General features: G+C 39.8%; 2 protein-coding genes and 1 long non-coding RNA gene across 3 annotated transcripts in view; 1 reads left to right on the forward strand and 2 right to left on the reverse strand.

The window, feature by feature from the left end:
- Positions 1–8,244, forward strand: part of ostf1 (osteoclast stimulating factor 1) — a 9,128-nt gene extending 884 nt beyond the window's left edge. The window contains exons 2-10 of the mRNA XM_034597011.1: positions 3,510–3,556; positions 4,668–4,718; positions 4,934–4,997; positions 5,115–5,168; positions 5,415–5,522; positions 5,785–5,834; positions 5,986–6,064; positions 6,294–6,392; positions 7,266–8,244. Coding sequence (XP_034452902.1) covers positions 3,510–3,556; positions 4,668–4,718; positions 4,934–4,997; positions 5,115–5,168; positions 5,415–5,522; positions 5,785–5,834; positions 5,986–6,064; positions 6,294–6,392; positions 7,266–7,324 — 611 coding nt within the window. The 3' untranslated portion in view covers positions 7,325–8,244. The remainder of the gene's footprint in view (positions 1–3,509; positions 3,557–4,667; positions 4,719–4,933; positions 4,998–5,114; positions 5,169–5,414; positions 5,523–5,784; positions 5,835–5,985; positions 6,065–6,293; positions 6,393–7,265) is intronic.
- A 541-nt stretch (positions 8,245–8,785) lies between these two features.
- On the reverse strand, positions 8,786–25,704 carry LOC117768546. The gene is made up of 3 exons (XR_004615078.1): positions 25,695–25,704; positions 23,887–23,891; positions 8,786–10,303 (listed from the first exon to the last, which is right to left on the reverse strand). It is a non-coding gene; the product is annotated as an uncharacterized LOC117768546 (long non-coding RNA).
- mapkapk5 (MAPK activated protein kinase 5) lies at positions 10,600–24,845 on the reverse strand. Its single transcript, XM_034597010.1, has 14 exons — positions 23,403–24,845; positions 21,434–21,507; positions 18,517–18,592; positions 17,181–17,278; positions 16,821–16,929; positions 16,285–16,374; positions 15,769–15,864; positions 15,566–15,646; positions 15,277–15,464; positions 14,897–15,017; positions 14,594–14,724; positions 14,224–14,339; positions 13,487–13,591; positions 10,600–12,913 (listed from the first exon to the last, which is right to left on the reverse strand). Exons 1-14 carry the CDS (start codon positions 23,436–23,438, stop codon positions 12,819–12,821), a joined length of 1,416 nt encoding a protein of 471 aa, XP_034452901.1. The 5' UTR covers positions 23,439–24,845; the 3' UTR covers positions 10,600–12,818.
- Positions 25,705–25,930: the final 226 nt, after the last annotated feature.

The following is a 25,930-nucleotide window of genomic DNA, read 5'->3' on the forward strand; positions in this document are numbered from 1 at the left end:
ATGTTTGGAAGGGGAGGAGGGTGAGGGGTGTTCAGCTGCAACACACAACTTCATCACTAGATGCCACTAAATCCTACACACTCAACCTTTAATGGGCCCGTTGAGACTGAAATTAACTGTTAATTTAATGCTTCAGCTCCACTTGCAACACTGTATAACTTGAATGAAATTTCCTTTTATATAAATAAAAGTACAGAGTCCATCTGTTTGGGCTCAGAAGGGGGTACCTCTTATATAATATTAGAATTTTAAAGAAGTGTTGTTAGAGTTACTGGGCAATAAAACAATACTAATTATTATTGCGATTTTATAGTCATCAATAGCATAACAATAAAAGTCAATTTTTTTACAGATGCATGGCTTACGCATTGTGTCAGCACAGTGAAAAGGGAAAACACATCGACCTCAGATTAAAGAGGAGATTAAAACCACAAGCTTCCGGAGCAAAGATTTGTCGTTAATCTTAAAATAAATAATAATGTGACATTTAATATGATAATTATCGACTGATCATTTTTGGTCCTGTGGCCCAGCTATAGTTTTGAATCCTTTTGGAAGCAGAAATTGGATTTTATTAGGCACAACTTTTCAATAACCAAATGCAGTCTAATACAACACCCCAGTAAAGTACAACCTGTGTGAATGTTAAAATGCTACATTTAGTTGAAAGCATTTGTATGATAATTTTTCTAGGATGTAGTCTGCAGTGCAAATCGAAGGTTGGCACAGGGTAACGAAGATTCTCATGAGGGGAGCAAAAAAGAAAACTGTGAGTCATCTCCTCTGATGAAGTAAAAGCTGTTAGCGGCCCATGATGTCATGCTCTTCTTGGTTATTCATGAGTCGACTCCACAACCTGTCACCTGGTCGTGAGGTCAGATGACATCCTCTGTCGGACAGATGGCAGCTTGATGCTTTGTAGGAGAGCTGCCGTCGCCATGATGCCTCACATGGTCACGACTGACAAAGCTTCGCGCCTCTGACGAGATGTGAACATCCCAGGATTCAGGTGTATGTTACACAGCTGAGGATTCACTACCGACATGTTTTGAGCTGCATGGCGAGCAGCTTAAAGTAGATATATTGAAGAGGAATGTGCTGATTCAGAGATTTGAGAGCAGTTCCTTGTTCAAGTTTCCAAGTCGGATGACTTTGGTCTCTCTCAAGTTCTTCTAAATGAATCTGTGGTGGTTTCGGGACTGCTGCTAACTGACCCTTGTTATGAAAAACAGAATTTTGAGCTGAATTAGTTGATTAATCGATTGGTTGATTAACAGAAATATAATCATCGTTGCTTTAGGTTTTTGGCAAAAAACTGTGAAAAACCTATTTTCTCAGGGTCAAGTGTTTTATATAGTCGCTGCTTCAGTGTTATGTTATTCAACACTAAATGTCTTTTGGTTTTGAACTGGTTGCTTCATTAAACAAGACATTTGAATATGTCACCTCCAGCTCCGCAAAGCTGTGATTGGCATTTTTTATCAACTGTTTTGACATTTTGTCGACCAAACAATTAATCGATCAATCGACAACAGATTAATCAATAATACAAATTATTAGTTTATTAAAACCTTTCCACTTTCTGCTCTAATGACTCTTAAGGAAGGTTTTGTTGGTTAGGATCTGGGGTCGGGCTTCAAGCAGGAATGAAGTAGCCACCCAGATCTGACATGTTTGTAGGAGGGAAGAGACTAGAGCTGTTGAAATTTCCCTTGCGATGAAATAACCTAGATGGATATCATCACAAATTACGCAACAAGCTAATAAAATGTCCTGATAACATTTTGTTCTAACTGAGAGGTGATTTTTCTTCTCTTTTTTTACACGACGTTAGCCAGAGTAAATCTTTGTGAGTGCCCGGGGAAGCAGAGAGAACCTGGACCAGTCGGCACAGGCTCTTGTGTGTTTTGAGCGACATGACCAGGCCTGCAGAGAGGACACATTCTTTCTGAACAGAGCTGAGCTTGTGCAGCGACTCAGATTCTCATTCTGACTCACTGCGACTCTGTGTGTTTACTAAATAGGAACTTTGAGTAACGGCAGAGGGGAGTAGTTGCATCTGTCCACCGCTCAGGCCTGACCAGCTTCTCTTTTCTGTCTGGAATCTAATTTATTAGGTTCAGTCTCACAGGAAGCTGTTCCAATAATTATTAGCATTTTTATTACAACTTCTTTCAATTCTGGCTCGTGGGGATAATCAATTTTTGCTATTTGTTTATGTAACAGGGACGACACAGATAAACATTGTGATGCAAGAAGAAATAATGTAACTGATGGAATGATTTTAATCATATTTATTTATAAGGCCCTTTCTTGAAGTTACGAGGAGCTGCACAACTTAGACATCACCCAGTTTTATGTGTAATCTAGAAGAGTGCATACTTCCGTCAGAGAAATCGAGATCATTATCCAGATCTGCACCAAATATCACCAAGAGAGTGAAAACAAATATCAGTTTTAGTTTCGGTTCAGTGGTTTTTATGTAATAAGATGAATTTCAGATAACCCAAGCCCCAATAATATGCCCCATAGTATGAAAAAACACTTCCGTGGGTAATTGTGTCATCACATAGATTGTTCAGAGAAACCTGCTCCAACACAGTTGTTTATAATGATCTAAGCACTGTCTGCAGTGTGTGCAGCAGCTGAGGATACGGTCAAGTGGTGTCTTCACAGTGAGTTGTTCACTAGTTGGTGAAATACATGGCTGGAAAGTTAATGAGGCAATATAACTTTATTTATTTTGAATATTCTACTCCTTAAAATTGGATTTAACCTAAACAATCCAGTATTGGTCAGGCTGTAGTGTTTAGAACACGGTGAAGCTGCCTCCATCCCTGAATACAGCTTTCAAAATACAATCAAACACATTTGGATGATAAATGTCACAATTCCTAACATGACCGAATGCATGGGGGGGGGGGGGGGTCCGGTAAATGTTTTGAGACCTTAGTGCACGTCTGACAGCAGCTTTCTTGACAGTAAGAGCATTATTGAAAAAAAATGGGTTGGAGCATGTCACTGTTTCTTTAAGTGATTTCTCTAGGTCTCTCTGAACTAGTTCAGCTTTCAGCTGAGGCCTCAACCACTCTGGTAGCATTCCAGCAGCCGAGCCAATGCCAGGCTCGACTGTGAACCACCACAGGCCCCGGGGCCCGCTGCCCCAGGCCTGCTCACACAACCACCAGCTCCCTGGTCCCTGCACTACATGTAAACATGTTAGAGGTTGTAGAGTCACATGTTTCACACAGATGGCTCTTGAAAATTGATGGATAATGTCCGACACTGATTTATTGTGTGTGTGTGTGAGGAATTTACCAAAATAAAGCCAAGATTATTCCTACTGACTCACCTGCAGGCTCATTGTGGTGAATGAAGCGTGTTATTCTGCAGGATCATGATGTGACAGCGTGCATGGTTTCATGGAACTGTGTCTGTTCCCAAGTACAATGTGACCTGTTCACAACCTGCCACATACTGATTATCAGCCTGTGTTTTTCTCATTCCAGGCCAAGTTAAGGTGTTCAGAGCATCGTTCACCTTCGAACCCAGAACGGTAAGAGCCTCATATTTAAGATTGATTGTTTTTCTAATGTTTCGTGAGTGTTGAAAACCTTTTTATTGAGTTCTTTAAAATAAAATGAACCACTGATTCATCTGTCAATAGATTCATTCGACACATCGCTTACATGGGTTTCAATACATGAAATAACGGTATTAATCCCAATGAGCATTTCTGTTTGCAGTGCTTCTTTGTTTATTTGGTTAATTTTAAACTATATTTGTGTGTTCATCAAGCTTTGTTTTATTTGTGTGTTTTAAAAAGTGTTTGTAACTTGATTTGGTGTCATTAGAATTTAATGAAACAAGAAATTGAATTGCATTGCAAAACTCTTGCTATATTAAATCTCTGCATTGTACAGATTTTGCAACAATGAAGAAGGATATTTAAACCACATACTTAGGTGCTGACCTCCAGTGATGCTTTTCGAAATCAAAACTCAAACATGGTAAAAAGGAAAGTGATAAAGTGTCAGAATTAGACTGTACTAAGGAATCGTTTAAAATGTGTGAACATGATGTTCATATTCAACACAAACATGGAGAATAACTTAGTAATTCCAAGCAGTGAATAGTTTAAAACATGCTCCACCAGATTTGAAGAGGGGTGGTGATAAATGAGATATTCAGAGCACGGTCGTGTGGGAAAGGACAAAACGTGACATTAAAGAAGCTGGAGCCAGTGAACCTGCTTTATATCGGGAAGTTATTGAAACGATGAATTTGTGATCAGAAGAGTAGGTGATTGTTTTTCTGTTGTCAGCTGTAGATAAAATGCAGGCGTAAATAAAAGTGACACACCCAACAAATACCTCTACAGAAGAACTATTTATGTAAATAAAAACTTAATACAGCTTCTACATCCTCCATCAACACTTGTGTTCAATCACATTAAAATGCATCAGTCATGATTGTTTCAGTTGGTGGAGGAGGAAAGGGGAAGAAGCCGGGGAGGAGAAAGTGGGTGAAATGTGACACAAAACTGCTGTGAATACGTAACACTTCTCAAAACACTGTTCAGATTATCTTAGGTTTCGTTTTTCTTAAAATTAGTTTTAGATAATTTCACACTAACATTTTCTCATTGTGAACTTTTTGGTTTGCAGCCGGACGAGTTGTACTTTGAAGAAGGTGACATCTTGTACATCTCGGACACAGTAAGTGAAACCTCAGATTTATCTTCGTCATCGTGTCCTCGTGTTCCACAAAATTCAAATAACTTCTTCCTCTTTCTTTTGCCCTATTTGTATTTTGTCATTTTCCATCGTCCACTGTCATTTCTCCATTCTATTTATACTTCTCTGCTCCGTTTATCTCATTTACCTCTGGGATTTTATTAAAACCAAGACTTGTGCGTGACTTTTATCCCCAGAGTGACACTAATTGGTGGAAGGGAACATGCAGAGGAAGGACGGGACTAATTCCAAGTAACTATGGTGAGTAGAAGTTTAAATGTCTTTAGGTGTATGTGGTGATTGAAATATAATACAGACCTTTGTCTCCTGAAATGTTCCCTTCGACGATGCACTGATGTTTTTGTTTTGTGTTTTCAGTGGCTGAGCAGGCAGAGTCTATTGACAACCCAATGCATGAAGCAGCCAAACGAGGTGCAGATTCAACTACTTCCTTGTCTTATTTATTTGTTGAATGTCTTCTGTGACATCTATCTATGTTGTAATACCTTCACTCCCACACAGTTGTGTCTTTGTGGCGACAGTAAAAGCAGCTTTGGACCTGTTAACATCTTTTTTCCCCCTTTCTGCTCACACACTGTTCACATTATTAGTAACCATCTCCATTCGACTCTGTGTGCACTCTGTGTGTTTATGGGACACATTTGTGTGTTTGAACAGGAAATCTGAGCTGGCTAAGGGAATGTTTGGAGAACAAGGTTGGAATTAATGGGCTGGATAAGGCAGGAAACACTGCCCTCTACTGGGGATGCCATGGAGGACACAAAGGTAATATGTCTGATGGTAGAAAATACACCAACAGCCTTTTGGTGCAGTTCAGCTCCATCTAACAAACACACTGTATTTTCAGTGTATTTGTGACATGTAGTCAGATTTTTTTGACGACAGAAGTGAAGTACTCAAAAACAGGAACTTGTTCTATGGGTGTTCCAGTTCTGTAGTGCCCCTCCATTGTTCCCGCATGCTTTTGATGTGTCAAGTCATTGGATGTTCAATACCTCACGTAAACTTCTCTTTTTCTCTGTGTCAGATGTGGTGGAGCTGTTGCTCGGCCAGTCCAATGTGGAGCTCAACCAGCAGGTGAGATGGGTTTTTTAAAAAAGTAAAAAGCACATTCACGAATAATGTGTGTGCAATCTTATATCGTCCTTATCTTAAAACCCCCTGTTATAATATCAAAGTTAATGCTCGTCGGGGTGTTTGTCACTGATGATGTTGTTTTGTGTCTCAGAATAAACTTGGGGACACCGTTCTGCATGCGGCGGCCTGGAAGGGATACTCTGACATTGTGGAAATGTTGCTGAACAAGGGTGAGTTTGTCATCTTCGTTTTTTTTAATGTTTATTTGGAAACATATCAAAAAGGGCGTTTAAAAACAGGGAGAGTTCCAGAAACATTCGATCAAAGCATATTATGAGTGTTTGACTCCAGATTGAGGAAATAAGGACATTTTGTCCGTCCTCACATGCAGTTTTATTTTTAGGTTAGGGTGTGGCTTCCTGTATGTAGTTTCTATTTTGTTGTGTACTTTTGTTTCAGATGCGAGGACGGACGTTAGGAACAATGAGAACAAGCTGGCTCTGGAAATGGCGACTAACGCTCAGTGTGCTACACTTCTCAAAAGGAAGCAGGGAAGCAGTAAGTACAGCTGCCACTAGGGGGCAAGCTTGCAGCACTCAAGCTCGGTTTTACATGCACCTGCATGGTAATATGCAGAATCTGTGGGCGAGGAACAAGATTTTCTGGTTTTTGGTTTGTAGTTTTGACCAATCAGGTTTGGCTTTGGTTGCCCGCAGGTAAACAGTCCATGTGGAGAGCAGAGCAATAACATGTTGATCAAAATGCCTTCGCTTTCGGCCTCTTCATTTATCTGCATTCATACGCAGATAGCTGTAAATAGAGTTTGACCTATAATGTTGTCTGGTCCTAAAACACCTACAAAAAGTACCTGTACCTACTTTGTTTTGTGTGGACTCACCAGACTGTAAACAGTGACCATCAGAAGATAAGAGACTTAGCCGACTCCGAAAATATCCACTTTCTGAGGGCTAATTCCTCGCTGAAAAACATTTTTGGAATAAAATAATTAGCGATGTCATGTTAGTACCCAAGAAAGATAATTGGATGAAGATTATTATATTTCTGTCATGTGACTGCCACATGAGATGAGCCATAATATATCATCCTGCATAATAATGCCACTTGGGTCAAGCCAGAGCTTCTGAACCTATTAATATAATGCATGTCCATCCGTCTCGCCCATGTCGTATGTCTTGTGTAAACCGCATGAACTAAAGATATCGTATTTAATCAAAGTTAATATTCCTGTTGAAAACTGGAATGAGGGATAAGGGATGAGGAGGCTCTTAGACTAAAGGACCACTTACAGTTCTGTTCTGTTTAATTGTTAGTGTTCAGTCTACAGAATATGTAATAGACATGAAGTCACAAGGTTTTCAAGATGGGTATTTTAAAAATACTGCTAATAACTGTTCTTTTGTCTTCGTACAGATGTCGCCCGCACAATCAGCAACGCTGAGGAGTATTTGGATGATGAGGACTCGGACTAAGCTGAAACATTGTCGCTGTCTTCATTTGGTAGTTGGCGGGTTGGGAGAGTTTTTATTACAGACCAAAAATGGATTTGCTGCTCTGTTTTCATCTGTAATTCCATTTTCGTTCTATTACTTTGTACAAACACCTCAGTTCTCGGCCCTCTGCATCGCATCAGTGTGAATTTCACAGCATTGGATTGATGCGGTGTTACTGTTTGCCCGTTTTTTCGAAGTTCATCTCCATGTGCAAGGAGTTTGTCTTGGATCATCGGTTTCACACTGCGGGCCGAGGGGCAGAATTTACAGTACGTAGTTGTGGAAAAGGGACCAAAGCTCTAAGAAGCACATTTCAAGCGTAGAGATTATGATTAACCTATTTAAAGTGGGAATTAAAGTGCCAGTGCAGATTAAAAGATTGATCAGATCTGTGTGTAGTTTTCAAGCTCCACTGAAATTCCTGAACTGCAGAGTCACCTTAAAGGAATTGGATGAATCTCTTGATGCTTTGTCACCACTGAGCATAGTTTATGTATATTTATGTACATTGGGGAGGCAAAGCAACATGTGTAATATTTCCCTTTTAATATGAGACATTCCTGTGTTACCTGCTCTTGTCAAATTTAAAATAAAATGGGCCTAATGGGGGAAAGATTCAGGAAACTGTCATGTATGGTAGTGATGCTCCCACCTTCACAATGTGATGTCATGGAATCTCGCCTCTCACTTTTTGTGCTGCAGGGATTTTGGTCTGTGTTGTAACATTTCCACTGCTGTTAAAAATCCATCAGTTCAGTGTAACTAAAGAAAAATCTGTCCTGTGTAAAAACCTTTGTTTCGTCTTTCTAGCTTTTGATGGTTAGAATTCCATCCTGGGAGCAATTTTCTGGTTTCATTGCTGTTTTCCTACAAAGGATATTAAAGTGCCTTAAATATGTGCGTCTATAGTTGTTTCAATGTGAACGTGTGTCGTTCTTCAGATGATTTTGTTTGAGATTTCTATCTGCTTTGTCTTCAGTCTGCAATAAATTGTTTTTAACTTAAGCGTCTTCTTATGAAACATTTAAATTAACTAGATCCAGATTTTTATTTTGATCTGGACCAAACTGCACAAACTCATAAATACCAATCTTTTTGACAATTATTAACAATTATAAAGAATCCGGAGTCTGCCCCGATCTGGATACACATCAAAGTTCAATGTGTTGTTCCTTGTTCCAATGTGTTGTCATACTCCACCCCTCTGTGGAACTTCACAGGAAATAGGTGGAGCAGTTTTTGCGTAATCCTGCTAATAAATAAACAGATAACAAACAAGATAATTCCTACTTAAAAAGCTACTCAAGGAAAACCCATATTCCACTCATTACTGAGAACAAATGTACAAAGGGACCCATTCTATACATGTAGGTTAATACGATTGTCGACTGTATATTAATCCAAGCAGGAATTCACACAAATAAATCCTCTGAAAACATGTTGAAAAGTCAAAGAATTCCTTTATTAAAAAGTCAGCATGTTGATGACATTCCAGAGAAGGCAGAAAGGGCAAAAGAAAAAAGACGTTGACAGAAAATACAGCGAGTCCTTCGTGAGGGATTTGGGTGCATGCTACATAACTGCAGGAGAAATAAAAACAGAGTGGTGAAGCGGAGAAGAGGCTCCGGACTTTGAAATGATTTTTCTCAACATAAACAGGAACGGCAACTTCCAAGTGAAATATACGTCTTCCTCTTTAACACATCTGTCTGATGCCAGATGCACAGCATTTTTAAAACTGAAATATATGTATATAAACAGCTCCGTGTATTGTATGAGTGCACGAACAGCAGAGGAAACAAGCAACTGGTATTTATCAAGAGTGCTGACGAAATCATATCTGCCTTTCAGCTGTTTTAAAAGAGATGTTATTTAAAACAAATAGAACAAGTCAGCATCCATGTTGAGAGCTTGGATTAAAAAAACAAACTAAAAGTTAAAAAGTAAATCTGAAATCTCTTTTCATCGAGCAGATAAGAGGAAGAGAAGAGTTGTGAACAATTTATGAATTTGTGAAATAAGTCGAAAGCTGGGTAAACTTGAATGTAGGTTGCCCAACGAGAGGATACAGCGGGAGGTAGCATCTTGAAAATCAACTGCTCTCTGGGTTTTCTAGTAGCACAGAGTGAGACTGAGCAGCAAACAGGTGACTGTGTCCGACCCTCAGTTTCCCATGGGGTTTCATTGTTCCAGTTTTCATCCTGTAAAGTCACCATACACAACTTAACAGTGCAAACAACACTGATAATTCACTGCCCCCTCAACATTAATGCTCTCTCAGGTAGCAAAGGATATAAACTCTGTTATTTGTGGGCGGGGAAGAGACGAGAGGAAGCAGCTCTGATGCATTGATTTGCTGAACAAAAGCTTCAGCATATAGTGACCCACACGTGCACACAAACATAAATTCATTGTAAAGTAAAACAAAACAGCAGCGTTTTTTAGGTTCCACTCAGAAGCTGTGCAGATTCTGTAATACTACTCAAACATGAATGATCCCACATAAGATGAATAGAAGGCTTCTGCACAGCTGAACAAATAAGGCTGCAAATAATTATTCTTTTTATAGTCGAGTGGGACCAATATCGTCTTGATTTATTGTTCAGTCTTTTAAAAAGTCAACATATTGTGAAAAATCTCAGCTTCTCCTAATCAGCCTCTTCAGATATCTTGTTTGTGTCTGACTAACAGATTAATTATCCGTCAGTAGACTCATCAATTAATCAGCTGATCGTTACAGATCTGAAAGCATTAGGAACTAATACATTTGCTTTATGGTGGAAATATGAATGTTTCGACCCCCTATAATTGCAAAGCTCGTTAAATTACATGTTCATTTCCAAAAAACGACAATTCACCATTTTACACGGGCTACGCCCTGGACTACTTTGTGGCCAGGGCCTGTTGCCAGGCAACCAGCAGAGACAAGTTGCTATGCCCATCTCAGGAATATATCAACTGTGAATTTTTGTTTTGTCATTTGACTGTCAGGAAGAAATACATTTTCCAAAATGTTGAACCACTCTTAACATCTCAGTTGTGAAATTATTATTAGTTTATGACAAACTAATGCATAACATTTTTTTAAACCATAAGATCAATGATTTCAACGCGTTGCCAAAAATCTACAACCAGCATTGTAAATTAAAATGTTCACATTATCACATGAAAACAAGAAAATCACAAATGTGAATCACTACTGTTGGTTATTCTTGATTTCCCCCTTTATCCTGCTGTTTTGTTTTTGCAACGGATGAGAGCAAGTAAGGATGAAGACGCTGCCCCACCAACAAGGCACATTTGAGCGTAAAACTTAGCCGTGTTATATTAAGGCCTTTTCAGACACGAGCTGAGGTTATTGTTCAGCTTTCGAGGGAGACAGAGTCCCGATGACCTCTCAGAATCATGTTAGTAATGATCGCCTCTCTTAGCTTAACCTAAATAAGAAACACAGACATACAAAGGAAGGCTTGCACTCTATCTTCATGTCAGTTATAAATATAGTGGATCCTCGCTGTCCTGAACTTTTCACGAGCTTTAAAAAAAACAAAAAAAACAGCCCTTTTAGCCATAAGACAAAGTATTTTTCAGATATTTCAATTTTTAAATGGTTCATTAAGGAGTAGGAATTCTTTTGAATCCTTAAGAGGAACCTAATCCTCCAGTTTGTCTCAAAATGTCTGAAACCACCAGAATTGGAGAAGTGTGGTTTTCACTGGAAACATATTGCACCAATGACTGCAAATAAACACTTCTTCATTCAGATGAAAAAGATTAAAATCACAAGGTTAACGCGGTCATCTCAACAGGAAAGTATGTTCACAGATATAAATCTGCCATCTAAAACGTAAGATTTCATCAAAAAGGGAGAATTTCATAACAAAGTTTCAAGGTTTTTTTGAAATAAACTAAATGTGAACAAGAGAACACGCACTTTAATCCATCCAACTGCTGCTCGCTGTCAGCAGGGCCTCATTCATACACCTCAACTAGAATCCCTTCTTTTAAACATGTCTGTGAATAAATAATATCAGTTAATATCAGAGCAGTGAAGATTTCACTCTGGCTAATCAATGATAAGATATGAAATAATTAACTAGAAGCTGAAGATGAGTGACTGTGTTCAGTCTGTAATACTGACGACCTGATGCACACTATCCCACTGCCATGTACATGCATGCATTATGGATACATGTTTAAACCACTGCTCTATTGCACATTCAGCAAGTTTCAAGGCCCGATCAAGGATGCTGACTGATCTTTTCTTGCATTGCACAGAGTGGCTCTCGTAGTCCTTTAAAAACCACTTAAATATTAACTGACCCTGGTCTGAATTCCAGTGGATACAACTTAACGTCAAAGCAACTCGAGCACATTGTGGCTTTAAAACGAATGCTGAACTTAAGACCTTTCAGAATCACATCATAAATATTCAGCCACGCGAAAAGCTGTTGCAAATATGTGGAATTATTCAGTCGACGGACACAAACTTCTGAAGCTGACAAACGGCATCATCACTTCATGCACACGAGTAGAACTGAGAGATTGTGAAACCAACATGAATCTAGTAGAGTATGAAAAGTTAGTCTTCACCTTGGAAATAAACAAAGATAATAAAATCTTAACTCGATGTCCAATTACAGGTTTTTTTTATACTTCGACCCTAAATGTAGGCCTGAAAACCCCCTTGAAAGAAGGAGACGTTTAAAAGCTCAGAAAGAAGGTTAGTAAATTAACCTTTAGTTAAGATTTGTTTGTCAACAACACGTTGATCAATATGAGTCAGAAAGAAAGCCAGCTTTAAGAAGAGGGTCGTGAACAAATGAACAAAATTGAGGTTTCATTTTTTTTTCATTTCATTACATTTTCTTTTACCTCCATTCCCACTCCGCTTCGACCTCGAGATAACACAGAGGTCAAAGGTGGAGTTGCACAAAAAAACCAAAAATCCATATAGTTTAAACACAGTCTGAGAGTCAGATGCGTGTGTGGAAGAACAAAGTCACACAGGCGACAGCTTCTCAACTTTAGAGCCCGCTGCAGGTAGAAAATAATGGAACTCTTCTTCTTTTTTTAAATAAATAAAGTCATTAGGATCGTTAAAAGAAAAATAAAAGAGAATGAAATTACTGGGATAAAACAAATGATATCTTTGACAAACATCTAATAAAAATTCCCTCCCAGAAAATAATTTCTTTCACAGATTTTTTCTCTTCTTTTGTCTTTTTTTTTCTGCAAAAATGAAAATATAGTTTTTTTTCCATGTTCTTTGCAAGTGTCCATTTAAAAAAAGCATTGTAGTACCAATGAGTCCTTTTTGAAATATATCTACAGCTGTACAATAGGTCTTGCCAGTGATTTCATGAAAAACAAAAAATTAGCGTTTCCTTTTACATAAAAAGCGTCTTTACAGACATGGGTTAAAAAGGGTCATAATAAACAATAGAAAAAGAAGATAGAAAAACTAATTCTGCTAATGAGATTCTTGGAGAATCGTCTTTTCTTCAATGGCCTGTTTCACTATTTCAGCCAACTTCAACCGGTCGACTTTATCTGAGAAGGCTCGTCCTGCAACGGAAAAGATGGCAGTTAAAAACCTGTAATAATAAATAACCGGAGGAGCAAACAATTGACGTAAAAGAGTTAAAGATTAGTGTTGATTTGGAAAAGAATCAAGATTGTAATGCTTAACTAATTATACAAATCACTCATCTGCTTTGTTATCTATTAGACTTTAACCACAGAGACAAAGACAAAACATACGGAGCATTGTTTTCTGTTGTTTTTTACATGACTGATTCCATCTGTATTTTTTCAGTTAATCGTCTGAGGCTTGATTAATTTCTAGTTTAACCATAAACTTATCAACAACTATATATATATAAAAACACAACCAAATATAGAGCTTGAATTAGGAAAATGTACATTTATGTTTAAATGTTACAGAACAATATCATCTCTTCTACATTGTTCATTCTGTAAAATAAAAAGGTTTCAGCGCATATTCTCAAAAGCAAGGCAACTTTTCAACTAGATGTCAAAAGGTAAAACAGCTGCTTTGATTTTAGTTTAATACTAAAGGGGATAAAGAAAGGTTAGAGGGTATTTGCTGAGGACAGATAGAGATGAAGTGGTACTTACCGTCCCAGCTGAGCCCCTGCAGACCTTCTCTCAGCTGTTTACAGTCTCTGTTGAACCTCCAGGCGTCGTGCATCACCTCGTTCAGCTTCTCGTCCTCGTTCTCTCCTGGACAGACAAAAACATTCCCCTCAGATGCTGCTGTCTTTCTTCCTCAGCCATTTTGCATTGGCAGGAGAACAATGTCTTAGTATCTACAGCTCATGCAGCCTGATGACAATTCGAGGAGAGAATCACTGAATCATAATAATAACAAATATAAAGGTGCGCAAAAAGAAAAACATGAAACAGGTGATGAGTCGTGATAAATAAGAAACACATGTCCTCATCAATCCTCTTAACATCAGCCACACAGACCAGGGCAGAGCTGAGAACCCATTTAAAACTGCAGCTGACAGGACATTATATTTAAATTTCATTTCATGTGCTTCAATTCTAAATATTATTGATAAACGTCTGAGAAAATCATTAACAGTTGATCGTCTGTTTGCTGAACACAAGTTTTGTTTTTATCTACAACTGGAAGAAGAATAGATATTGATAGAAAAACAAATCTACTGAAGACACATGTCACGTCACTCATCAATCAACAAAACTTCAGGAAAAAGTGTACACATTTCATCTGTGGTGTTGTGTATTGCATCAACCTCCAAGTGTCTTTCCAGTATTTTTCTTACATAAAATACTGGTTGAATGTCTGTGTTTGGTGTAGTTAGTTATAATCTCCATGTTTTACTAACCAGCTTGTGGTAATATACACTGTGCAATGACGTCTCGTAATTTTTCCAGCGCTACGTTGGAGTCTTCCCCTCCGTTCTCTGGGTCGTGAATGAAGAAACCATCACTGGGCTTTGGGCTGCGACAGGAATACCAAAAAACATTTCGGACTCAAACATTGATATTTTATTGAATACACAGATGAACCAGGACTATTTCCTACATGGAGAGAGAAAGATCCAGTGAAGCAGTGACTGAAGAGAATGACTAATCTGTGGGGCAGTGTGTCTAGACTAGAGAATACATAAAAACATCTACTTTATGTCTCAACCTTTTTAAATATAAAATGAGAAAAAGCTGATGAAAAGAATTTGACAGAAGAATTAATCATACCCAAGAAGTTTCCGCTTCCTGAGGATTGGGTTGTTGACAGAGTTTAGAGGCTTCAGGCTGACGTTATGATCCTGAATTCTCATGTTGGCCAACTGCTCTGCATGGGCCTGCTGGATACCTGCGACTACAGCCTGGGACAGATCATCAGAGGAGAAGAGGAGGAGGAGGACACTATAATGCATGTTGTGATAAAGTAAGATGGCTGACGACAGGGGCCTCTGCTGGTGACTTCATTCAGGAACAGCAGGACGACCGAACAGCCTTGGTGCAGTGCGATTTTTTCACTTTTAACTTCCCACTCACCTTGTCCATCATCATCTGGGCGGACGGCAGCACATTGTCTAGTGCCTCGGTGCAGTTGAGCCACGGGTGATCCAAGACTCCCTCAATCGTCAGCCTCTCCTCTGGCTTCACCTTCAGCAGCCTGAGGGGAGCAGGTGAGATGGGGAGGGGGAACAGAGGGATGAGGGGATGGATGAAAATAAGGAAGAAGGAGAGAAGGAAGGAGACAAAAAAACATACAGGAATAAAACATAAGATTCGAGCAGGAGTCTTTCCAGGTCCGTTTCAGAATTATATTTAACATGTTTCACAAGTGTTAAAAAATGAAGTCAGGGTAAACTGTGTGTGATTAAGCTGTAACAGTGGAGAGACATAAGAAGGAAAACGGTTAAAGGACTTACTTGCGAACAATGTCCTTGGCCATCTCTGAGATCTGGCTCCACTCGTCTTCAGGGAAGTCGAAGCTGCCCGTCATAATCTTCTTCCTCATGTCCTTTGGGATTGTGCGACTGTGGTGTTTGGAGTAAAACGGGGGATAGCCACACAACATTACGTAGATAATCACGCCAAGAGACCACAAGTCACAGCTCTGGAGAAAGACAAAAAACATTTATTTAAGAAAAATAAATCAACAATGAATCAAATATGAGGAACAAGACTTATAGTGTTATGATGCTTATGGTAGCAGACCTTGTTATAGGTGTAAGGAGTGGGTGAGGTAGGTATAATTCCAGACTTTTCCTTCTGGTGTCTTCTTTGAGCCTCAAGTACCTGAACAGAGACGGTGGCAGAGGGGAAACATCAAAGACATTAATTTAATAATCATTTACTGTTTATGATGTTCCAGAGCATCAAGACACAAGCACGTTGTATGTGCAATGTTTGCTTTTTACCTGAGGTGCTACGTAGTAAGGGGTGAACTGAGGGGTCATCAGGTCTCCTTGATCAATTTTGGCAAAGCCAAAGTCACACAACTTCACAGGCGCGTCCTGTGGAAAAGGCAGAACACAGAGTGAGAGGGATGCATGTAGAGGAAGCAGAGGACTATACTTTAGTGGCTTCTCATAAAACGTTTCACTTTGCTTATATCTCAGTGGCTTCATAGATTTTCACTTGATAGAATTTCATATATCTATCATAGTAACTGCATATTGGATATTTCCAAATCTTCATCACTATCCCGGCCACAGTCTGACAGATATTTCCTCACCACAGTGTTTCAAAAAGTAAAGCACAGGCTGCAGACTTGAAGTCTAGAAAAGTTTCTATTCATATACTGTATGCTGTGTGTCCAGTTGATTTGTCCAAAAGTACAAGTAGTGAGAACTGTGGTGATATTGGTGATACTTCAACTGATAATACAACTGCAGCATTTACAGCTGTAATCTGTGAAACTTCCAGGCACTTACTAGAGAGTTATCCTTGAAGAGCAGGTTCTCGGGCTTCAGGTCACGATGCGCAATATTAAGGGAGTGACAGTGTTCCAAGGCTTGACTGATCTATAGGAGGAGGAGACAGAAGACTGAGCCACTGATTGTATAATTGTGTGTGTGTGTGTGTGTGTGTGTGTGTGTGTGTGTGTGTGTGTGTGTGTGTGTGTGTGTGTGTGTGTGTGTGTTGCATCTTTGGACCATGTGACTCACTGCTAAACTGCTCCATGAGCTGCTTGATCGCAGATATGAGACATGCCCGTAGTAGAAAGTAAGTGACCAGAATTTATTATCATTATCATATTTTAGTGCAAATTAAATTGAAAAAAATGTACCAAAGACAATAAAACTATTCAAACACTAAAGTGCACAAGGTCCCACAAGAACCCATTGCTGGACAAAGACAGAGAAGAATTGAATATTTACTGTTGTACTGTTTACATCCTGAGAACATAAAGAGAGGCAGTCTGTGTGTGTGTGTGTGTTTATGTGTACACGTGTCTGTCTTCACCCACCTGTTTAGTGACCTCACTGGCCATCTTTTCAGTAAAGTGCCTGTGCTGACTGATTCTGTGGAACAGCTCACCGCCTTCCATCATCTCCATAACTATGAGAAGCCTCGCTCTGTAAAAAAAAAACAGAAAGGAGGGGATGATCAGAGGAAACTGACAGAGGGGAGATGGATTTATCTCTCTCTCACTCTCTCACACACACACACACACACACACACACACACACACACACACACACACACACACACACACACACACACACACACACACACACACACACACACACACACACACACACACACACACACACACACACACACACACACACACACACACACACACACACACACACACACACATTACCTTGGACTAGACTCATGTGGGAACTGGACACTATTAGCGTAAACCTCCAGGATTTGCACTATGTTTGGGTGGTTGGCACACATCATATGGAGACGCACCTGTGTGGAACAAGATCAAACACTGAGTAAAGAGTAAATGTTACATTTGAAGTTTTTAAATCCTCCAAATTAACTACAACACAAAACAGAATCCCATCCTTTATACAATCAGTCTGTTAGTCCTCATGAGAATCACAAAAATTAATTAACCTGTGTTTAAGCAGAATCTAGCATTCGAAATTGTTTCATCTTTTTGTTATACAATAATATGAGTGTCTACAACATCTAGTTTTAACAAGCAAGGTGAGTGATGCAGTACATTTTCTTATCAGAGAAGAAACTGGGTGATGTTCTTTTTTACAGAAGATATTTTGACAAGGCACAGCAGGAAAAGCACAGGGTCCTGGGCACAGCTGCACGGTTTTACTACAGTTTCTGGACAGATCAATAAATTTGCTCAAAACGGTGTGCCCTGCCGTACTAAAAAGACAGTGCACACAATGGATTCTTAAGTTCTCTACAAATGTGGCAGCTGCTGCTTGGTGTTGGCATCAGTTGAAGATGTTGTTAACTACAACTAAAACTCTCCTTTTGAACGCCTAGGAACTGAAGGTTGTTTAGAACTTGAGTAAAAAAGGAGCTCTGACACAACAACTGCAACAGTTTTATTCAGTCGTGTTTATCACTGCAAGAATCTGCCTAAAGAACTGTTAAATAAAACAGATTCTACAAACTGCTAATTATTCAGCTGACAATGAGGAGGCATCTGCCAACTAGCGTGTTGTAATGGTTCCTAATTATGCAGCGTCAGTCTAAGCAGAGAGTAATTTGCAAGACAGACCGAAACCTTGTGGACCAGAAATGCAAATTGACCTCATCCTTACACATACTTAACCTACACCCTCTTTTAAAAAGATAAGTGCCTATAAAATATTTAGTTCGGCGGTAATAACGAGTGTGTATTTGCTAGTCAGTGACAGCTTTAACAGTTCAGCAGTGAGAACGCTCGTGTGAAGTCTGTGTTGCTTGTTTTGACTGGATGTCTCACTGCTCAACTGCTGTTAAAGCTGCTTGATCAAAACAGAAGGCTGCTAATGACATGGAGAGGCTGCGAGACAAACTGTTCACCGCAGAAAGACAGAGTCGCAGACAAAGAGGCACAGGAGACAGATTGACGAGGGAAAGGGAAACAGGAATTAATAAAGACAGATAACAGGTGGGCAGACGGAGCATATTGATACGGCCAAAGACAACAAACAACAGGCATTAATCACAACCGCAGCGGAGATTCCTCTAACCTCATTTCTGGCCTTGGGGCGATCAATGAGGATCTTCAGGGCCAGGCGTTCCTGAGTCGACTTCTTCACACAAACTCTGAGCAGGAAGGGAAACAAGAGTCAACAATCACAAAGCACGATACGCCAATTATTGTCATCCTGTAGTGCAAAAGGTAAAACAGTGTGGGATGGATGAGTTTAAATACATTTCTGTAAAAAGGTTTTCACTGTTGTCTTTAAATAAAAATAATACCAAGCCAGGCATGTATCAACATTCTTATCGGTATGATAAAGAGACATCATCATCATAAAATCAGGTCACTTCTCTAAATATATCAATGTGTTCCCTATTAGCTGTACAGCTTATCCTTTGAGGATGCAGGGACGTCATCCCAGCTGACATTGGGCGAGAGAACACACTCGACAGGTTATTTCAGGACCGACATTTATACAATCAAGATTCTCTAATTAAAGCCCACTCAGCCACAGGGCAAACATGCAGACTCCAGACAGCAGGTTCAAACACATTGCCATCTTGCTGTGAGTCGAGAGTGCCAGCCACTGCAACAACCACAAATTATCTCAAAGGCCATCAATTGTTTGATATGATGCCAGTCTTTTCCTTTTGCAAAACACAGCTGAATTAATGTGGTGTAGTGTGTTGTCTTATGAAGTGACGGGGGCTATAAGCCTGACCAGACATTTGTGTTATTTTTCTCTACAAAAATATTCCCATTAGAGAAGCCACAACTGGAGAATTACATTTTCTGCCTTTTTATTTGAAAACGAATATTACATTTTGATTGTAGATGCAGATCCATTTTCAGCAGATCAGCGAATCTGTTAATGAACTAATGATTTCAGCTCCAGTGGCTGTGAACAATGTTTAGCAGCACAGCACAAATACTTGCGTACGGTTTTAATTTCATTCAAATGCTTTCAAAAGCTTTGTTGTCAAATTCTTTGTGCTCGAATGTTGTTTTGCAGCTGATAAACTTCCGCACCCTTCTCAAAGTCTGGGTAATGTGTGCTGTGAAATAAATGTATTCCAGTACTTTATAAACACAGAGAAAAGAGAGCAGCTGACTATGTGGAGCTCAGAACTGTATTTTGTCAACACAACAGTTTGTTATGGGGAATATGAATCAGGACTGCATGTTTGTAGCGAGAGTAAATCCGAAGAAAATCCTCAATGGGTGTTGTATATTTTTCATTGTGACATGGAATGAAATGAAAATCCCTGGCAATGGTTTTCTTCGAACTGGGATTGTAACAGTACACGTTTTGACCACAGACTCAAACACTCGTCCTTTTCTGAAAATCTCATTAACTCCTTCAATGACTCAAATTTTAAGTCGACTTAAAACAGTCACCTCTGGCCCTTAAACTCAGATTACACTATTAAAGCTTTACTGCAAGAAACATTCTGCTTAGGCCAAAGTTCAGTTCACTGGAAAGCAATACCTAATGAATCACACATGCATGTGTTATGAGACAGGAGGAAGTGAGCTTTAGGAATGGATACAAACTGGACAAAGGTCTGAGTGGAATGCAGAGTCAGAAAAATAAATAGAGGGGATGAGTAAGATTTGCCAGAAAAACAAAGAACAAGTACAGGTTAAATCATTGAGTTTAAGAGTATGTTTACGCAGAGACCTGATGAGTCAGTTTCTCAGTATTTTTGCCACTTGAGGCCGAAACTATACACATGAGAAAATAACAGGTTGTTCACTGCTGATCCAGAACTGGCTGGGATAGCTTCAAAGTGCAGAATGGGCAGGAGGAGTCGGTATTAGACGTTGATATATTACAGCTGGAATCAGCAGGGCAGTGAGACCTGCACACATGACACTGCACACAGCCTAAATGGACAGAACTGGACTCGGAGCACTCGCTGCCTCGCTGTGACGTCTTGTAGTAACTGAATAAATCTCAGGATATATACAAGTTATTTATACGAGCACATAATATCAGGGATAGCTGAGGCAGGAGAGGAGAATACTGATGCCCAGCGGCAGCTTTAAGAAGTGGCAAACAGAGGTTTTTAATCACTGAGTCAATGTCTGAACATGACAGAGATACTCCAAACAACACTGGAATTAACTGGTGGTGATTCGATTTACAGCACAAAACAACTCCAGTCTGTCCTCCAGATTAACCACATACCTCTGTGCATAACAGTTTAAATGTAAAAACACTTGAGTCATTGCTGCTTATTGGTAGTATTACACACAAATGTGCTGTCCTGTTATTCCCCATGTCTTAGAGTGGAAATGATTACAAAGAAGAATGCAGAGGGAAGTGCAAAGATCAAAAGAAACTGCTGAGGTTTAACCCTGGTACATAAGGACATTCACTAGCTTTGACTACTTGAGCTGAGTGCAGCTTCTCAAAAGAAGGTCAGCTGCTTTGCACAGTTTCCTCTATAGCATGTGGACAACAACCTGCAAGAGCCAAGACACAAAATAGACAAAAGAAGTCAAAAACAGGCCACGATCCTTTACCTCAAGGGTGTAAGGGACAGACGTTGAGCTGGATTCATGTCTCAGATGCTGTACCTACGTGGGTTGTGTCTGTGCCAAGACAGCCACCACTTGGTTGAGTACATGCCGTCAGAAATATCAGTCCTCTAATCATGTCTGATGTTTTTCATCAAGATCAATGTAAGTCGAATTTCTCCAATCCTAAATAACGCCAGTTCCAAATTGACAGCTCCAATAAGAGTATCCCTTTCTCAGCAAGGGATTTCTCAACCACAAACAGATACTATAATGATGTCTCCTGGTCATGCAATACTACTTGTTCTGGTTCTAGTTCAATAAAAAAAAAAAATTCTATGCAATACTGGCCCAGCAGCAACAGTCTGACACAGCGCACACACAGTTAAATCAGTAGAAAAGGTGACGTTTAGAAGGTGAAGAAACACAAACTGTCTCACCTGACTGGTCCACTGATGCCGGCTCCCAACTTCTGTGTCCAGTTTATGTTGTACTCATCCAGAATCGATGATTCCTGTTGGGAACAGAAACCACAAAAAAAATACCCATTAAATGTTTGAAAGAAAAATAAGAGAGGCAAACAATTTAATTAAATAAAACTCTTGCTAATATAATAATGAGATTATGGATCCCTTTCACTTTCCCCTGGAATCATTATAGTTTTACGTCATGCAACACAATCAACAGCCCAGAGCCCACTTCCATCCCCCGGGGAAAGAAAAACCAAGCACACACTGTAAAAGACAGACCACTCCCAATCATTGTCACAACACAGGTCATCAACTGAACTGGTTTGTCATAATACAGACTTTAGAGTTTGGCTGATTCTACAGACGTTCTACTCAGTGAGAGCAGCGGATTGTGTGATAGCAATCTAAGCCATTACTACCTGTCTAGATTCTTGAGAGTGCTAATCCTTCACTCATTATTCTTGAAAAACAGGAATGTCAGCTGCTATGAAACATCCAAACTGTATAAATGTAAATTTAGCCGCCTATAGAAGGATAATAGAAGAGGGATGGGATTCTATCCTGGAAGAAGATGGTTGAAATGATTAAAATCAAGTTCTTACAATGTGCTGGGTTTGTATAATTTTTTTTAGCTTTGTCAATATTTCCAGTCTTGAGAGGTATTTACATAAAAAACTGTTCAATGACCCATCATCTGTTTAAACTTGCATATACCTCAAATTCAAATAATTAAATTTGCCATTTTTCTGAGAATATATTGGTCTCGGCCAGCAGAATATGATAAATCAGGAGCCACTGCCAACTGGTGGCAGTGAGTCGTAGGGAGGAGACATGATGGTATCGTGTCACCTCCCTATGACTCCTTGCCAGCCTCTTCACAGCTCTGTAAACGTAATGCACTTCATGATAATCAGGATTATTAAGCAACACAAAATTAGGTGCTCATATTCACTACACGGCTGCACAGAGATCTGACTTCCTGTCACCATTTCTCAAAGATAATGTGTCTAACAAACCTCATTACAAATTGGCTTAATTAATTTGAGGTTTTTCCAAACCAGATATGAGCAAGTTCACATGGAATTGGCAAGGTTTGCAAATAAATGCAAAACAACATGCACCCTCAATAGATCAGCTGCATTATATTTAATACAAGACACAATAATATGAACTTGATTCCTGGGAGCAGTCGGTTTAGGCAGAAACTAAACAGGCTGTTTGCATACTTGGTTCCAAACCTCGTAACTAAACCTGTCCTGAGAAAGTTAGTCATGCACGGTAGGTTACCATGACCGTGTCTTGGTTCAGGTTGTGCAAGGGTCTTGACACCAGAAAGTCTGGATTAAGCAGGTACACCACTAATCTTTGTTTTCTCATGATAATGGCCCCAGTCTACATGATGGGTGTGTTCCAGTTTCCAACTACTAGTTCTTTCTGCGAAACCTGGGGCCAGGGCCACTTGAGATCAAATATTACTGCTGACATGGTTGCCCTGGCAGAGACACATTGACGGGAGCAGTTCCAGGAGCAAATCCCAGAGCCAGGGACCAGTGGAAATACTGGCTAGTTAATGACCATGATCCTGCCAGATAGAACCAAGCTCCACGGTGATGTTTGTCATGAGAAACACTTTTCCATGACACACTTTTCAGGTACAAAGAGACAATGGATGAAAAGTCAAGCTGACTTTATATTGCAATCATTACTAGAGGGATAGGCAATTAAGATCACATAGATAGAAGTAACACCAACCTATGCAAAACCAATCAAGTAAGTAAAACAAGCATCTTGCAATAGTCTCCAAACATGTCCACCATGTCCCCTTGATGCTTCACTTGTTTGTTTGTTTTTAGAACCAAACCCGATCACTTCAACAAAAGCAAATTGGCAACAATATCTACTTGAACTAAGATTCACCTTTAATTTGGGTTTAAATTACCTTAATGAACTTGTCTGCGTTGTTGTCCTCCGACATGGTGTCCTGCGTCCCGTCGAGCTCCGCCAGTTGACAGTGGAAACAAAGCCTCTTTTTCTGACCTTTATAAGTTTCGGTCTCGCAAACCTGGGCTGGAACCAAGGTTTGTTATATTGGCGCTAGAAGCAGGACACGGCCATTGGGGCAAAGCGACGTCCGGCCACCGATCAGCCAAAGACCCGAAGCCCACCAGCCGCTATGATGAAACGGTAGATCGGCCCAGCTCGGCTCACAACGTCGGGGTCCGACTCGCTCTTCCAGTCGCCTTGAATCCACGGTAGTGACCATGTAGAGCGTCAAACCACGAGCGATGTGACCAGGAAAGCCGAAGACAAGTCCAACGAGGACCACCCCGCCACTTTTGGACGGGCGCAGAACATGGGACCAGACGTGTATTTTTAGCCGGCGCAGGGAGAGCGGGGCTCTGCTGCTAACGCTGCGAACACACCGGGGCTGCTAGCAAGCGAGGCGCTGGTGCCACGATCGGAGCGGAAGGTTACACAACAACGGTGACATCCAGAGATAAACTTGGCTGGAGATACCATCAGAATATCAGTGTCTTCGGGGACAGCCGGGCTGTTCTGGCACTGTGGGCACACCGTGTTCCCAAAGCGGCGGCGGCAGCCTGTTATGTCGTCGAGTCGAGCCTGGTTGTGCTGCTAGCGAGCTATAAGCTAGCTCAGCTGGCAAGTTAGTTTCCCGGCTCTACTCGAAGCCTCTGGTAATAACAACATCATTCCACGAGGAAGTATAACAACTGTGAGCGTCCGAACAGAGAAGCAACGCCGTCTACGGGACTGGAAAGGTTAAAGGAGAATGGTTTTCACAGGTAGACAAGGAGAGAGACTGTTTTACTAATCCCACAGCTTCTTGTCAGTGGGGATACACAACCCGAGTCGGCACTACGCAATAGCAGCCCGAGCATAACGCCTGATGGAAATTACTCCCCCCCTTTCATAAATCCAGACAAAATGTGAATGTACACTTTTTTTCCTCTATTGATGTACACGTATTTGGGACATTTATCAATTTCAGCGTGGCGTTTCTGTGGATTTGTGCGGTTAACTGTTAATAATTTCAATCAAATAAGTTTGGGACGGACGCCCTTTTGGTGGGTCCTCACAAGGTCCCAGTTTGCAGATTTAAGAATAAACCCGTGGATGCAAACAAAAACATTCTGGACACGAACTCACTACTGGAGCTAACGCTCGTGTGATCGTGACCTTTCACTGTGACCTTTCACTGTGCTGCAGCCCTAAAATAAACAAATAAATAAACAAAGAAGCAGAAATAAAACATTTTCTCGACTGTAGTTGTGCTTCATTTTAGTATTTGCATTTTATGTTGCTGTATACAAAGGCTTTACTACAACTGAAGGCAAACATTGTACTTTACAACATTGAATATTTACCTTAATAAAAAAAAACGATGATTAATTGACTGATTTGTTATTTTATCCATTAAAAAGATTAGAGTACTTTATTCATCCCAAATTGACATTGCAACCTCTCATACATCACAAACACAGACGTAAGTCACAAACATCGTGTTTAAAGGTTAGATCACTTATATATCCATTTGAATGAAATGAAAATAACAATAATATAAAACATATTTAGTTTACAAGCAGATGTGATAGAGAGCAGAATATGTGACCAGCAAATATGTTGAATTTTTGCTTGAAAATTGTGATCAAAAACTGATTTGCTTATTGATTATATTATATTATAATATATTATACACTAAGCATATCTTTAAAAAAACAAATGACAAATGTAATGTTTAAACAATATTAAGATTAAGTACAGATAAAATACACATTTAGAAATGAATAGTGAGTGTAATTGAGTTGCATGCAAAAGTTAGGGCAGCCAACTATGTTAGCAGTAAGCCTATCTTTGCCAACTGTTAAATATTATTCTCTGGGTGGCAGCCCTGTGACAGAGAAGACTTCAGGATTTCACTAAATATTCTGGATGCAAATGATATTGCAGTGAGTCAAAACCCTAAAAAGTGGCAGATCTCAAAATCCACTGAGAATTAATTCAAGAAACACGAGTTGTAGCTTCTTTGAAGGGCCCCCTGTTTGTTCCTTATCTGGAAATCTGTAGGTAGATCTTCAAAGTGCTGAGTCTGCAAGATAGCCACCGGAAATCTCATTATTTGAAGTATTATCCAACAGTGGATGGAAAATCTTGAATGGAGAATGGAGAGACTTGAAATATGAGTCATCTGACACAGTGTTGCTCAGGGCACACTTGACTTTTTAAAATGTATTAAATAAACAGTAGCAGTGTATCAGCTATTAAAAGAGTGCTCGTGTTTCATGTCTGTTTACTGCATGAGTTGTATTTCATTTTCCTAAAACACAAAGTGTATTCAGCCAATGTTTTGCTTATATCTCTCTCCATCTGTATTTCTCCCCTTACTCTTGTGCTTTATGAGGATGGTGGTGGTGAGATCAGTCATTCGCAGGATGACGTTACTCGGAT

The sequence above is a fragment of the Hippoglossus hippoglossus genome, chromosome 9 (assembly GCF_009819705.1).
Source record: "Hippoglossus hippoglossus isolate fHipHip1 chromosome 9, fHipHip1.pri, whole genome shotgun sequence".
In the NCBI taxonomy this organism is placed as follows: domain Eukaryota; kingdom Metazoa; phylum Chordata; class Actinopteri; order Pleuronectiformes; family Pleuronectidae; genus Hippoglossus; species Hippoglossus hippoglossus.